The sequence below is a fragment of the Nerophis lumbriciformis genome, linkage group LG27 (assembly GCF_033978685.3).
Source record: "Nerophis lumbriciformis linkage group LG27, RoL_Nlum_v2.1, whole genome shotgun sequence".
Lineage (NCBI taxonomy): Eukaryota > Metazoa > Chordata > Actinopteri > Syngnathiformes > Syngnathidae > Nerophis > Nerophis lumbriciformis.
In genome coordinates this window covers 20,024,398-20,041,332 of record NC_084574.2, presented here as the reverse complement: position 1 = coordinate 20,041,332, position 16,935 = coordinate 20,024,398, and the positions used below count along the sequence as shown (strand labels likewise).

Here is a 16,935-nt window from a genome sequence, read left to right as displayed (position 1 = left end):
ATACTTTCTAGTGAGTAATAGAAAATGACTTTTTTGTGCTCAGCCTCCTCTTTGCCTCCCTCGAGGCACCTTTGTTTTGTACTTTGTTTTTTACTATTTTTTTCATGGCGCAGGCTAATCCCTCCTGGACCATTTTTTTTTGTATCTCCTCTCGAGCTCTGGATTAAAGCTTCTTGCACTCAGTGCTGTCATCTCCTCCTTGCTCCTGGGTTCCCGCTTGGGGCGTAACTTAACATTTTGTATGAAAATAGATCTAATTGGCAGTGCGCCTTATAATCTGGTGCGCCCTTTGGTCCAAAAAATAAAGGTTAAGTCTTTTTTGGCACATCTTTAAACGGTTTTGCCCATTCCTCTTTGCAGCACCTCTAAAGCTCCATCCGGTTGGAGGGAAAGCGTTGGTTTTCATCCAAGATGTCTCTGTATATTGCTGCATTCATCTTTCCCTCTATCCTGACCTGTCTCCCAGTTCCTGCTACTGAAAACCACCATTCTTGTCTGTTGAGATGGTGAGTGGTGCCTGGTTTCCTCCAAAAACATAAAACATGTCTGGCATTCACACCAAAGAGTTCAATCTTTGTCTCATCAGACCAGATCATTTTATTTATCATGGTCTGAGAGTCTTTCAGGTGCATTTTGGCAAACTTTTTACAAAGAATTGACTTTCGTCTGGCCACTCTACCATACATGCCTGATTGGTGGGTTGCTGCAGAGGTGGTTGTCCTTCTAGAACCTAGGTGTCAAAGCCAAGACCAGCGGGCCAGATCTGTGGCCCCTAGGATGATATTTGATTAGTATTAGAACCGGCCCGCAGGCCACAGCCGCCTGTTGCTGTTTGCACGCATCAATACTCCATTCCCCACAATGCAACGGTAGCCTCCGGACTCACTCATTATAATTGTAATATTTGAATGATGATAAATGAGTGTGTTGTGGCAGTATGCGGATTTCACCAATGCGGTGGTTTGTGGAAACAATCGGTTGCTTTTCCAAACGTTTTTAATAAACTGCCAACGTTAGAATGCTAAACAGGAAGTGCTTGAAGTTTAGTTTAAAGGCCTACTGAAACCCACTACTACCGACCACGCAGTCTGATAGTTTATATATCAATGATGAAATCTTAACATTGCAACACATGCCAATACGGCCGGGTTAGCTTACTAAAGTACAATTTTAAATTTCGCGCGAAATATCCTGCTGAAAACGTCTCGGTATGATGACGTCTGCGCGTGACGTCACGGATTGTGGAGGACATTTTGGGACAGCATGGTGGCCAGCTATTAAGTCGTCTGTTTTCATCGCAAAATTCCACAGTATTCTGGACATCTGTGTTGGTGAATCTTTTGCAATGTGTTCAATGAACAATGGAGACAGCAAAGAAGAAAGCTATAGGTGGGAAGCAGTGTATTGCGGCAGGTGTTGTGCTGGATAACGCACCCCCGCTGTAGAATGCACCCCTTGACTGGTGTGCTGAATAACACAGCCAGTGTTTCATTGTTTACGTTCCCGGAAGATGACAGTCAAGCTTTACCATTGGCCTGTGGAGAACTGGGACAACAGAGACTCTTACCAGGAGGACTTTGAGTTGGATACGCAGACGCAGTACCGTGAGTACGCATGCAGCTGCGGCTTCCATGCGTGCCGCTATGTGCATGTCACGTACGCAACTTTGGGGACTTTGGGGAAATATATGTGCTGTATGACCTTTGGGGAGGTGAACGGTACTTTGGGCTGTGGGATTGAGTGTGTTGTGCAGGTATTTGAGTTGTATTGGCGGGTTATATGCGGGATTAATTTGTGGCATATTAAATATAAGCCTGGTTGTGTTGTGGCTAATAGATCTTGTGTTTATTTACTGTTTTAGTCATTCCCAGCTGAATATCAGGTCCCACCCGCCTCTCACAGTATCTTCCCTATCTGAATCGCTCCCACTGCCTTCTAGTCCTTCACTCTCACTTTCCGCAGTTTTTGAAACTGCACCAATTTTTTTCCTAAGAGTTTTCAATTTACGTCAAGTGTTTTGCCAAGAGGATTATTTGTCGTATGCACATTTTCAGAATGTACTTGTTCAATTTTGAGTGAGACAAAGAAAATTATCTGAAGTTGTCTTTATTTTTAAGTCATTATGCCATTATTTTACCAGTCCGGCCTGCGTGGGAATAGATTTTTTTTCATGCGGCCCTTGAGCTAAAATAAGTTTGACACCACTATTTTAGAAGGTTCTTCTCTCCATAGACAAATGCTGTAGCTCTGACAGAGTGACCATTGGGTTCTTGGTCACGTCCCTGACTAGACCAAGATGAATGCAACCAACGTTCCCTCTAAGGTGCGTGCCTGCGTAATTGCGCACCGCTCACGTGTCCTCTGCGCACAGCAAATTAATGCCGCGCAGGAAATCAAAAATACCATCTGAACTTTAAACAAAATAAACACATTCTGTATGATTTTGCAATGCAACTCTGTGAGTGACAGGTGACAACAAGAGTGGCCCCAATGAATAAAACAATATTTGTCAACACAGTTCAATTATCGTCTGTCGAGACACTTTATGGACAGGAATTCCATCAATCACTTTATTGAGCAAAACTGTTTGTAACCACACCAAAAACATGAGTTAAAAAAAACTTTTATCTAAAAAAACTGGTAATTTTCTGCCATACAAACCAGGCTTAAACCAACGTTATCATCCGTCGTTTCAACAGAAGCCGCTCGCTCTCTCACCTGTACCAACACACGCACTCATGGCACTTAGCCAGTGCTGCGTTTAAAGCCACACAAAAAGTCGGATAACCCCAACGCCACACAATGTGTAAATGCCAGGTTGTAACACTCTGACTCCTCAATCAGATGTGTGCTTATTTTACTGCCATTTATTAAGAATGTTAATCTAAGGATATTATTCATGAAATATTGTCACTAGATTTCATAAATGCTAATAAAAAGATGTATTTTACAGACAGAAAGTTACAGGAACTCAATGTAATCTCTAAAAGGGGTAACATTTCTTTTAAAGGCAGGACCCGCAGCCAGACATACAATACTAGCACATAGGTCATGAAAAACATGTTTTTTTGTTATTGTCATTGTAAGAGGGCAAAATCACTTATATCAGAAAATGTAATAAAACATTTAAATTGTTATGATGTCAGATTTGGGACAGGTGTGATGCTGATGAGGCCACAGTGTGCACGTGTGATGTTGCTCACATGTGCTCCACTGAATGCTCAGGGAGTTTGTGCGTTTGCTCACATAGATGAAAAATTAGAGGGAACATTGAATGCAACAATGTACAGAGACATCCTGGATGAAAATCAACACTTCCCATCAAGTCTGATGGCGCTTGAGAGGTGCTGCAAAGAGCAATGGGTGAAACTGCCAAAAGATAGGTGTGCCAAGCTTGTGGCATCGTATTCAAAAAGACTTAGGGCTGTACCATAGGGCAGTGGTCCCCAACCTTTTTTGCACCACGGACCGGTTTAATGTAGGCATTATTTTCAGGGACCGGCTTTCCACTTGTGCCAGATAAATACAGCAAAAATAAGTGCATGAAAAATACAACTCACTAGAGCGCTGAATTAGTGGGAGCCCTGGGCTTGTTTCTTTGCAATGAGATGCAGATGGAAATCAGCCTTTGGCTACAATGTGTCACATTTATATTTTATATGTTCATTAATGTGCATTGTATCATGTAACAAAAGTTATAACAAATGGCAACTTACTATGAGGAGTTTTATTGTACATCTATAAACAAGCTTATTGGTGTGTCTAGTGCAGGGGTCGGCAACCTTTACCACTCAAAGAGCCATTTTGACCCGTTTCACAAAATAAAGAAAATAATGGGAGCCACAAAACTCTTTTGAAATTTAAAATGAAATAACACTGCATACAAAGTTTTTTTTTTGCTTTGTGCTATGTATAAACCAGGGGTCTCAGACACGCGGCCTGCACCTTAATATGAAAATGTAATGTTAGTGTGGCCCGCGAGTTTTATATGAATGCCGCTTGACAGCATCACATTTGCCAACCCTCCCAATTTTTTCGGGAGACTCCCGAATTTCAGAGCAACTATTCTCTCGAATGTCTGCTGATTTTCACCCAAACAACAATAATAAGGGCGTGCTATGATGGCACTGCCTTTAGCGCCCTCTACAACCTGTACAAACAGCTTGCCAGCCGAGTCACATGTTGTATGCGGCTTTTGCAGGCACACATATGTGACAGCAAGGCATACTTGTTCAATAGCCATACAGGTTACACTGAGGGTGCCCGTTTAAACAACTTTAACACCTCTTACTAATATGCGCAACACTGTGAACCCACACCAAACAAGAATGACAAACACATTTCGGGAGAACATCCGCACCGTAACACAACATAAACACAACAGAACAAATACCCAGAATCCCATGCATCCCTAACTCTTTCGGGCTACATTATACACCCCCGCTACCACCAAACCCCGCCCTCCGTGCGTCGGTTGAGGTGGGGGTGGTTGTGGGGGGGGGGGGGGGGGGCGTTGTTTGGTGGTAGCGGGGGTGTATAATGTAGCCCGAAAGAGTTGCAGGGATGCATGGGATTCTGGGTATTTGTTCTGTTGTGTTTATGTTGTGTTACAGTTCGGATGTTCTCCCGAAATGTGTTTGTCATTCTTGTTTGGTGTGGGTTCACAGTGTGGCGCATATTAGTAAGAGTGTTAAAGTTGTTTATATCACAACACTCAGTGTAACCTGTATGGCTTTTGACCAAGTATGCCTTGCAGTCACTTATGTGTGTAAGCAGAGGCCGCATACTACATGTGACCGGGCCGGCAAGCAGATAGCATGGTGTAAAACCGGACGCGACGACATGTTGTAGAGGACGTTAAAGGCAGCGCCATCATGGCCCGCCCTCAATATTGTTGTCCGGGTGAAAATCAGAGAATGTTTGCCCCGGGAGAGTCACTGAAATCCGGAAACCTACCGGAAAAATCGGGGGGGGGGTCGGCAAGTATGCAGCTGAGCCGCTTGAGAGTGATCAAAGAGCCGCATGCGGCTCCGGAGCCACGGGTTGCCGACCCCTGGTCTAGTGGAACAGGCAAATGTTAAGTCGAAGAAAATGCAGTCGTTTATAAATTATTTAATGTTTCTCTGTGGCAAATGCGCCACGGACCGGTCCCTGGACCGGTGGTTGGGGACCACTGCCATAGGGCACACCATTAATGCTGAAAGGTACATACAGGTTTTGGAGCAACATATGTTGCCATTCAAGCAACGTTATCATAGACGCCCCTGCTTATTTCAGCAAGACAATGCCAAGCCACATGTTACAACAGTGTGGCTTCATAGTAAAAGAGTGCGGATACTAGACTGGCCTGCCTGTAGTCCACACCTGTCTCCCATTGAAAATGTGTGGCGCAATATGAAGCCTAAAATACAACTTAATTGAACAAGTTAAGCTGTACATCAAGCAAGAATGGGAAAGAATTCCACCTGAAAAGCTTCAAAAATTGGTGATTACACTATTTTGGAATAAGGTTGTAACATAGAATTTGTCATATGAATAAGATAAAGCAATTAAGTTACCAACTTTATCAATTATCGGTTGAAGTGGTCGGTTGGGATATGTGATTGCAGTTTTAGTGCCAAATTAGTTTTCCATACCTCTGTAGTGAAGGAGACCATTGCCGTCCACAAACACCACCTATTGGGACACAGAACAACCATTAGTACTCAAATCTATTTGAAACATAAAACAGTCATCAGCAATGGTTTGCCACGATAAAATGTAAAATATGTTTGGGAGGGTGTACTCACACCAGGCCATTTGTACTGTGCAGGACTTGGACACCATTCCTCCTCCCTCTCCTGCCCCCCAACCCCCTACCCACCCACCCGGTAGCCTGCCCTCACAGTGTGCATTCACGCTATGATCCGTTTGCTTGTCCTGTCACTTCTGATCTGTCGTACAAAACCCAAAACCAGTGAAGTTGGCACGTTGTGTAAATGGTAAATAAAAACAGAATACAATGATTTGCAAATCCTTTTCAACTTATATTCAACTGAATAGACTGCAAAGACAAGATATTTAATGTTCGAACTGAGAAACGTAATGTTTTTTTGCAAATAATCATTAACTTAGAATTTAATGGCAGCAACACATTGCTAAAAAGTTGGCACAGGGACAATTTTACCACTGTGTTACATGGCCTTTCCTTTTAACAACACTCAGTAAACGTTTGGGAACTGAGGAGACCAATTTTTGAAGCTTTTCAGGTGGAATTCTTTACCATTCTTGCTTGATGTACAGCTTAAGTTGTTCAATTAAGTTGTATTTTAGGCTTCATATTGCACCACACATTTTCAATGGGAGACAGGTCTGGACTACAGGCAGGCCAGTCTAGTACCCACACTCTTTTACTCTTTGTTCCAAAGAACACAACATCCACAGTTTCCACAAACAATTTGAAATGTGGACTTGTCAGACCACAGAATACTTTTCCACTTTGCATCAGTCCATCTTAGATGAGCTCGGGCCCAGTGAAGCCGGCGGCATTTCTGGGTGTTGTTGATAAATTGCTTTCGCTTTGCATAGTAGAGTTTTAACTTGCATTTACAGATGTAGCGATGAACTGTAGTTACTGACAGTGTTTTTCTGAAATGTTCCTGAGTGGTGATATCCTTCACACACCGATGTCGCTTTTTGATGCAGTACGGCCTGAGGGATCGAAGGTCCGTAATATCATCGCTCACGTGCAGTGATTTCTCCAGATTCTCTGAACCTTTTGATGACACTACGGACCGTAGATGGTGAAATCCCAAAATTCTTTGCAATAGCTCGTGTAGAAATGCTGTTCTTAAACTGTACGACAATTTGCTCACGCATTTGTTCACAAAGTGGTGACCCTCGCCCCATCCTTGTTTGTGAATGACTGCTTTTATACCCAATCATGACACCCAGCTGTTCCCAATTAGCCTGTTCACCTGTGGGATGTTCCAAATAAGTGTTTGATGAGCATTCCTCAACTTTCTCAGTCTTTTTTGCCACTTGTGGCAGCTTTTTTTAAACATGTTACAGGCATCAAATTCCACATTAGATAATATTTGCAAAAAATAACAAAGTTTACCAGTTCGAACGTTAAGTATCTTGTCTTTGCAGTCTATTCAATTGAATATAAGCTGAAAAGGATTTGCAAATCATTATATTTTGTTTTTATTTACCATTTACCGTACACAACGTGCCAACTTCACTAGTTTTAGGTTTTGTACTACCACAACACTTGTAGTTGCTGACCAACTATGAGAAATGTCTGACCTCTATGCATGCCAACAAGGTTTAACATTTTGGATTTGGATTAAATACTTATATACCTCAATAAAATACAAACTATTTCACAACCTTCATTTGAATTTATTTTATTTTTACTTTGTCTCTTTCTGTTACAATAACCCTACCATAGAAATGGACGGTTCATATGTGTGTAAGAGGGTACAATTACAAAATCAGTACAGAATCCCCCACTGTATGCGTCCGAGAAAATCTCAACTTTTTATTTCCTTCTTAAACTGTGAAGACGGTGTACAATGTGAGCTGACCTGAGGCAGAAGAGCGGGTTTGTCCCTTTCTAGCCGCTGCAGCGCATCCAAGACAAAAGGTGTTTCCCGGAAGGCCAGGAAGCCTGCGATGTACGGTGCTGTCAGGGTCACCATCTGAGTGTCTTCATACAGCACCTGAGAGGGGGAACAAAAACAGCCAAAGAGGTGCAGCATTACTCTTCAATCCAAGTGTCCATGTCAAAGGCTGCATCTAAATGATTGTGATGCTCATGAGGGCCTTGGAGGTGCTTCAATATGCATATGGAACGGCAGCAGAGAGGCTCTGCAGAATTGTTAGCCTGACAGAGGCTGTCTGAAATAAAGTACCACAACAACATGGCCAGAGGACACAAGCTGCACAGGTGTGTGGACCAAACTCAAAATCTTCCCTCATGACAATATTTGTGCCAATGCTGAAAACACAGGCATAAACAACATCCAAAGAAGATATGTGCCACCAGAAGTGCAGATGCTATAATGAGTGTAAGGAATATGCACGATAAATACATTTTTGATTGCAGAATTATATCAATATACAAACCCCGTTTCCATATGAGTTGGGAAAATGTGTTAGATGTAAATATAAACGGAATACAATGAATTGCAAATCCTTTTCAACCCATATTGAATTGAATGCACTACAAAGACAAGTTATTTGATGTTCAAACTCATAAACTTTATTTTTTTTTTTTGCAAATAATCATTAACTTACAATTTAATGGCAGCAACACATTGCAAAAAAGTTGTCACAGGGGCATTTTTACCACTGTGTTAAATGGCCTTTCCTTTTAACAACAATCAGTAATCGTTTGGGAACTGAGGAGACACATTTTTTAAGCTTCTCAGGTGGAATTCTTTCCCATTCTTGCTTGATGTACAGCTTAAGTTGTTCAACAGTCCGTTGTGGTATTTTAGGCTTCATAATGCGCCACACATTTTCAATGGGAGACAGGTCTGGACTAAAGCAGGCCAGTCTAGTACCTGCACTCTTTTACTATGAAGCCACGTTGATGCAACACGTGGCTTGGCATTGTCTTGCTGAAATAAGCAGGGGCGTCCATGGTAACGTAGCTTGGATGGCAACATATGTTGCTCCAAAACCTGTATGTACCTTTCAGCATTAATGGTGCCTTCACAGATGTGTAAGTTACCCATGCCTTGGGCACTAATACACCCCCATACCGTCACAGATGCTGCCTTTTGAACTATAACAGTCCGGATGGTTCTTTTCCTCTTTGGTCCGGAGGACACGACGTCCACAGTTTCCAAAAACAATTTGAAATGTGGACTCGTCAGACCACAGAACACTTTTCCACTTTGTATCAGTCCATCTTAGATGAGCTCAGGCCCAGCGAAGCCGACGGCGTTTCTGGGTGTTGTTGATAAAACGGTTTTCGCCTTGCATAGGAGAGTTTTAACTTGCACTTACAGATGTAGCGACCAACTGTAGTTACTGACAGTGGGTTTCTAAAGTGTTCCTGAGCCCATGTGGTGATATCCTTTACACACTGATGTCGCTTGTTGATGCAGTACAGCCTGAGGGATCGAAGGTCACGGCTTAGCTGCTTACGTGCAGTGATTTCTCCAGATTCTCTGAACTTTTTGATGATATTACGCACCGTAGATGGTGAAATCCCTAAATTCCTTGCAATAGCTGGTTGAGAAAGGTGTTTCTTAAACTGTTCAACAGTTTGTTCACGCATTTGTTGACAAAGTGGTGACCCAACTCCAGGTCGTTTTCTCTGCTTCACTTTTGCCAAAAATAGAACAAGCACATTCTAAAAACGTACAAATCACAACTAATCCTCCGGACAAAACACTTCAAGTTTGCTGAAAGTTCTGAGGAAATTGGTGCAGCTTCAAAAACTGAGCTAAGACTTGGTCTCAGTGTGTCTACAAGATGGAGGATGCTTTATTATTGTCCATTCTTTAACATGTACAAGACACATAAGAACTGAAATTATATTTTCGGCACAGTCCCACTAAGAGCAGACATACGTTACAGGGAGACAAGACGGTACCGCCAACGGATCAGCCACTTACGGCACTCCTTAAAAAAGGTGGGAAAAAGGTGATATTGGGAAAGGGGGGAAGAGTAAAAAATATCAGTCAAAGGCTGGACCCTCGGGAGGGGGTCCAGACTGGGTCCAAGGGAAAAAACCTAATTTGCCATAGCACACATAAACATGTTACATATAATCACAACAACTCTGCCTGGAGGCCGGCCTGCTACTCAGCCGTCCATCACCCGTAAGGGCAATTAAGCGGTGGTGAAGGCGTGGGGTGGGGGTGGGGAAAGTGTTTGTGTATATGCCCATTGTCTTTGGGTGTAGTGGAGTTGTGTTCATAAGCCCAGGGTCGTTCTGCATGCAATGCAAGCAAAGTTCAACTTCCAGGTGTCGTTGAGGAGGGAGGGAGGTCAAAAGCGTCCATCTTTGAAATTCCTCAGGGGATGATTACAGAACTGCCTGTTCTTGTCTTCAAGGCCATTCGGGGGAGTCAAATCGTAGATAAGGATTTTTGTTTTTTCTCGAGCAGACAATACAATGGCTTGCCTGTTCTATTCGTCCATGCTGGCTGCTCTCATATCCAATTTTTCTTTTACAGCAAGCTTCTCCATGATGTGATCCATCAATGCGATTCAGTTCAGAAATCGCCCCAGACTGTGATCCCACAGCCCGACCCAATCCTTCCATTGCGACGAACAGCCTTTGGGCTCCTTGAGTGGCTGCCATCGTCTTACGAATTTTACGATACACCAGAGCAATGCCAAGCCCAATCAGCAGGTGTCCTTCACGTCCTCGATGGAAAGGACTGAGAGGCACATGATTCTCCATTTGTCCCAGGAATCTCTCACGTACCCCGCAGCAATGGTTCCATCAGGGCAGCCAGGCTCCCCAGAACCTCTTTTCCTCGTCGAAAATATTTTGTCAATTGAGTCGAGAGTCCAGCTAATCAATTCCATGTCTGATGTTTAGATTTGGAGGACAGCTTCAAAAAAAAAAGTTTAGACAAGACAAGACAAAAGAGAGCAAGCAAGGAAAAGACGAGAGGAGAAAAAAATGTGACCGCCCTCACCAGAGGCAAGACAGAAAAGGATTAAACTTTAAGTCACAGTCTTTCTGGGATTGAACAAAAAACACAACATGTAAACTCTTCTCGGTATCAAATACCTCCTTTGTCATGTCCACGTATCAATCCAGTGCTAACTCAACAAACCGTAAGAAACGGAGGGAAAAAACAAATCAAAAGGGTTAAGTTCACTTTTCTTGTGTTTGACAGACATTTTGGGGCGACGAGGGTGCCAAATGACGATGTGTTCGAAGCAGACGAAATAAAACGACAGGTTTTAAGTTCCATGTGGGTTGAGGAGGAGGAGCCACAATCACCCTTTACTGTGAACCTCTTGCTTGACCCCGGTATTAAACGTTTGCTTGCCTAACAGAATTGCTATTGTGACATCCTGTGGACACATTTAGAATAACAGTTTATTTTGTTAAAAAAAAAAAAGCAGTTAATTTTTATACTTGGCAAACTCATCACAAGAGCCAGAAAAAACCTGTTCGCAAGCCTGAACCGGCCCGCGGGCCGTACGTTTGACACCCCTGTTCTAGAAGGTTCTCCTCTTTCCACAGAGGAATGCTGTAGCTCTGACAGAGTGACCATTGGGTTCTTGGTCACCTCGCTATCCAGACTAAGATGAATGCGGCAATGTACAGAGACATTCTGGATGAAAACCAACACTTTCCATCCAGTCTGATGGAGCTTGAGAGGTGCTGAAAGAGGAATGGGCGAAACTGCCCAAAGAGAGGTGTGCCGAGTTTGTGGCATCATATTCAAAAAGACTTGGGGCTGTACCATATTTTTCAGACCAACGGGCGCACATGATTATACCATTTTGGAATAAGGCTGTAACATAACAAAATGTGTCATATGAATAAGATAAAGCAATTGAGTTCCTAACTTCACCTTCTTGGGGATACGGGCAATACACTGCTTTGGCACGTTGTGTAAATGGTAAATAAAAACAGAATACAATGATCTGCAAATCCTTTTCAACTTATATTCTATTGAATAGACTGCAAAGACAAGATACTTAACGTCCGAACTGGTAAACGTAGTTATTTTTTGCAAATATTAGCTCATTTGGAATTTGATGCCTGCAACATGTTTCAAAAAAGCTGGCAAAAGTGGCAAAAAAGACTGAGAAAGTTGAGGAATGCTCATCAAACACTTATTTGGAACATCACACAGGTGAACAGGCTAATTGGGAACAGGTGGGTGCCATGATTGGGTATAAAAGCAGCTTCCATGAAATGCTCAGTCATTCACAAACAAGGATGGGGTGAGGGTCAACAAATATGTGTGAGCAAATTGTCCAACAGTTTAAGAACAACATTTCGCAACGATATCATCAAAAGGTTCAGAGAATCTGGAGAAATCACTGCACGTAAGCGATGATATTACGGACCTTCGATCCCTCAGGCGGTACTGCATCAAAAGGCGACATCACTGTGTAAAGGATATCACCACATGGACTCAGGAACACTTCAGAAAACCACTGTCAGTAACTACAGTTTGTCGCTACAAGTGCAAGTCAGAATTGTACTAAGCAAAGCGAAAGCCATTTTATCAACAACAGCCAGAAACGCTACTGGCTTCGCTGGGCCCGAGCTCATCTAAGATGGACTGATGCAAAGTGGAAAAGTGTTCTGTGGTCCGACAAGTCCACATGTCAAATTGTTTTTGGAAACTGTGGATGTCGTGTCCTTTCGACCAAAGACGAAAAGAACCATCCGGATTGTTATAGACCCAAAGTTCAAAAGCCAGGATCTGTGATGGTTTGGGGGTGTATTAGTGCCCAAGGCATGGGTAACTTACACATCTGTGAAGGCACCATTAATGCTGAAAGGTACATACAGGTTTTGGAGCAACATATGCAAACGTTAGCAACGTTATCATGGACGCCCCTGCTTATTTCAGTAAGACAATGCCAAGCCACGTGTTACAACAGCGTGGCTTCATAGTAAAAGAGTGCGGGTACTAGACTGGCCTGCCTGTAGTCCAGACCCATTGAAAATGTGTGGCGCATTATGAAGCCTAAAATACCACAACGGAGACCCCGGACTGTTGAACAACTTAAGCTGTACATCAAGCAAGAATGGGAAAGAATTCCACCTGAAAAGCTTCAAAAATTGGTTTCCTCAGTTCCCAAACGTTTACTGAGTGTTGTTAAAAGGAAAGGCCATGTAACACAGTGGTAAAAATGCCCCATGTGCCAACTTTTTTGCAATGTGTTGCTTCCATTAAATTCTAAGTTAATGATTATTTGCCAGAAAAAATTAAGTTTCTCAGTTCGAACATTAAATATCTTGTCTTTGCAGTCTATTCAATTGAATATAAGTTGAAAAGGATTTACAAATCATTGTATTCTGTTTTTATTTACCATTTACACAAAGAGCCAACTTCACTGGTTTTGGGTTTTGTACAAGTGTTCTGAGTTAAGAGCTCCGTCACAGAACCAATTAAGCTCGTAAGTTGAGGTACTAATGTATTCTGCATTTGTGACACACATATTGGCAGATTTTTTGACACATTTTTCTCTGGAAAAGGATACTTTTTCCATCGCAAACACACCAGGAATTTGTAATACTTAATAAATATATGTATGTAAAGCCTGCATGTACAATATCCATACAGCAAAACAACGTGACATCGGCGCAAGATGGCAAAACCATGTATCTGTTGCAACAACAGCTCAAGTGTTTCAGTCAACTTTTTGCAATCCTGCCTCAAGACTTGATTTACATGTATGTATGTATACATTTGTGTTTATACATAAATCTTCAAATAGTTGAAGATTCAACGATTCAATTCTTGGATTCGACTGTCACCTCGCAGTCAAAAGAGAGAATTGTCTAATATTCCACACACTACAGAATGCTAAATGTATAAATGATTCCTGCTGATATGGCATCCGATCAATGTTGGTATCGGCCAATACCTAAGACTCGAATTTCAGTATCGTATTGAAAGTGAAAAAAGTTTGGGACAGCCCTACAGCTCACACAATCATTGACGGCGTGTCCGCAAGACTAACTAGTTGCCATCTATCATTGTTATTTGCTCTAGGACACAGCAACACACGGGAACTTTAGATCATCCTTGCACAGGAAAATCCTATTTATGTTGAGTAGAATTGTCAGGTGACCATCGAGAGCGTCATGGAGGACTTGAAATGTTGTTGAGTATGACAAACATAATTTAAGTCACTCCAGGCAACGTGAAGAGAATGACAATGATAATAAACCTTGGACTTCAAAAAGCTATAGTTACATATACACACACAGCTCACCTCCAGATCTGGGTAGCTGAGCACCACAAGCTGGGCACAGGCGTTGATGTCGTCACCTTTGATGAAGGAGAGGTCCAGTCCACCCACCCGCTCCAGGCCTGAGAAGTCCAGGTTCTTCTGCCAGGCTTGGGTGTCCTCCTCCACTACTTGCTGTCTGAGACGGTCCTGCTCGCTGCACCACAACGACATGTTGGATAATATGCATCGATTCACTTAAAATCAAACGGTGACATATTTCGACACATTTGTTGCACCTGACTTCACCTACGGTTGCAGAGTCGGTCGGCTCAAACACTTGGCGGGCTAACAAGCACTCGAGCAGCAGAGTGGACTCAGCCAAACTGCATCTCGGTAATATTACTAATTTCAATGCCAACAAAGCGAGCATACTTGATAGAAAACATACACCATGTTATAACATATATGCACATATATACATACTGTATATATGTATAGACATATATATGTCTATATATGTATATATATAGGTAATAATAGTAATTTCAATGCCAACAAAGCAAGCATACTTGATAGAAAACATACACTGGGGCTACACTTTCCTAAATGCAAATCCATTGGATTCGCCATAGACATGCTACTGATTAGCATTAACAATTTTATACTGCAATTTCAGCACCTTCAAATTTGGTAATAAAAACTACAACTATGTTGCACGTTACAATAAAACAGTAAGCGTATAATAAATACATAACTTCCAGAATAATCACTTTGTCGGGCGTAAAAAAGACTAAAGTCAGTAGACTAGAGTCGTCTAAATGGCAAAGACTACTCCCTGATGAGTAGGGATGGGAATTGAAAACTGGGTTAATTCCTTGGAATTACTTGCCATTTTTTTCAAACATTTCCCTTAACGGTTCCTGCAGGTGAGGATGACGTCATTACGCAAGGTGCGTAGTGATGTCAGACAGAAACGTGGCGGTGCCTGGGCGGAAGAAGCGCACCGAAGTTTGATCGTGGCAGTGACAAAACTGTGCCATGCACTTTATACTTACGAACAATTGTCTGCACAGTTGCTCTTGGGACCTTAAGCTGCTTTGAAATGGCTCCAAGTGACTTTCCTGACTTGTTCTAGTCAATGATTTGTTTTTTCAGATCTGTGCTGAGTTCCTTTGACTTTCCCATTGTCGCGTTTGTAACCGAGTCTAATGACTGCATCACATGAGCCCTATTTAAATGGGATCAGAGAAGTCAACAGGTGTCGTCAATCATAATCACATTGGTCACATTTTCAGTAGACCCTTAATAAATTCATAAAAGAACCAAACTTCATGAATGTTTTTTGTGACCAACAAGTATGTGCTGCAATCACTCTATCACAAAAAAATAAGAGTTGTAGAAATGATTGGAAACTCAAAACAGCCATAACATTATGTTCTTCACACGACTGTACCTAACAAAAAAAAAGTGAAATAACTGAAAACATGTTTTATATTCTAGTTTCTTCAAAATAGCCAACCTTTGCTCTGATTACTGCTTTGCACACTCTTGGCATTCTCTCCATGAGCTTCAAGAGATAGTCACCTGAAATGGTTTTCACTTAATTTTGATGCCTTTAGTGACAATCTACAATGTAAATAGTCATGAAAATAAAGAAAACGCATTGAAAAGTGCACAATCGATAACGTCATCTTTTGGTACTCATGTTTACTTAACAGCAGACCTCGTCATTTATATCCTTCATAACTGAATAACTAACTATTGCGACACATTATCTCTTATTTTCTTTCATTTCAAAAATGTCAAATTTAAAAGAGGAAGTGACAAATGATAAACACGGAAGTAGAAATGTAAAAGGCAGTCTGACCTTTCCCACTGCTTAACTAAATCCTCCGGTGAAGACATTAGGTGACAAACGCACATGTGAAAGAGTCAAAACAAACACATTAGTTGACAAACACACATGTGAAAGAGTCAAAACAAACACATTAGTTGACAAACACACATGTGAAAGAGTCAAAACAAACACATGGAAAGAACAGCAGTTCGATTCCAATCCACTTCCGTGTCATGACGTCAGAGTGACCGTGGCGCCTCAATCGGACATTACAAGGGCAACACTGCTCTCTAGAGGCTATAAGGAATATCGCAGTAACAACAACACAAAAAACATGTACTGTATATATTACTGTGTCTCGGTTGCACAATAACTGAAAAAATATTTGTCGGTCACTTTTTCTAGTTGGCGTGCAGTTGTGTTTTGAAGTTGATAATAAAGTAAACAGTTGACAAATGAACCTGCTATGATTTATTTTCAATGCACATGCAATGGCATACATTGGAATGTTGCCCCTACCAATATGGCCGCCATGTTGGCATTTTGCTTAGGAAGAAGGGAGAGAGGGAATAATTGTGAAGATTTTTCGAATTGATATTGTCTTATTTGTGAGACCACCGAGTTTAAACAATCAACAAAATTCATACTTCTGAAAATATTCAATATTTTGTGAGATATGGTTGGAATGTTGCCCCCACCAATATGGCCGCCATGTTGGCATTTTTAGGAACAAGGAAGAAAGGGAATACTTGTACGATTTGTCGTATTGATATTTTCTTATTTGTGAGACTACCGAGTTTAAAATCAAACAACTAAATTCATACTTTAGGAAATATTCAATATTCTGTAAGGCATGGTTGGAAGTGCATTTTCTTTTCTTAATCCTAAATAAATGCGATCAAAAGTCCGCTTACAATGCAGTCACTCTATTCTGACTATAAAGCCCTTAAAACATTCAAACATCTCCCTTAAGGTTTTATATATGTGATGTAAGTACAAAACCCAAAACCGGTGAAGTTGGCACATTATGTAAACGGTAAATAAAAACAGAATGCAATGATTTGCAAATCCTTTTCAACTTATATTCAATTGAATAGACTGCAAAGACAAGATATTTGATGTTCCAACTGAAAAACTAATTTTTTTTTGCAAATAATCATTAACTTAGAATTTAATGGCAGCAACACATTGCAAAAAGTTGGCACAGGGGCCTTTTT

General features: G+C 41.6%; 1 protein-coding gene across 2 annotated transcripts in view; it reads right to left on the bottom strand.

Annotated features, from left to right (window-relative positions):
• The window catches only part of LOC133624650 (endonuclease V-like), a 166,957-nt gene extending 151,016 nt beyond the window's left edge, over positions 1 to 15,941 (bottom strand). For both annotated transcript variants that reach the window (XM_061988417.2, XM_061988416.1), the window contains exons 1-4: positions 15,749 to 15,941; positions 13,924 to 14,095; positions 7,569 to 7,703; positions 5,637 to 5,676 (exon numbers count right to left, since the gene is read on the bottom strand). In XM_061988417.2, coding sequence (XP_061844401.1) covers positions 5,637 to 5,676; positions 7,569 to 7,703; positions 13,924 to 14,095; positions 15,749 to 15,804 — 403 coding nt within the window. In that variant the 5' untranslated portion in view covers positions 15,805 to 15,941. The remainder of the gene's footprint in view (positions 1 to 5,636; positions 5,677 to 7,568; positions 7,704 to 13,923; positions 14,096 to 15,748) is intronic.
• Positions 15,942 to 16,935: the final 994 nt, after the last annotated feature.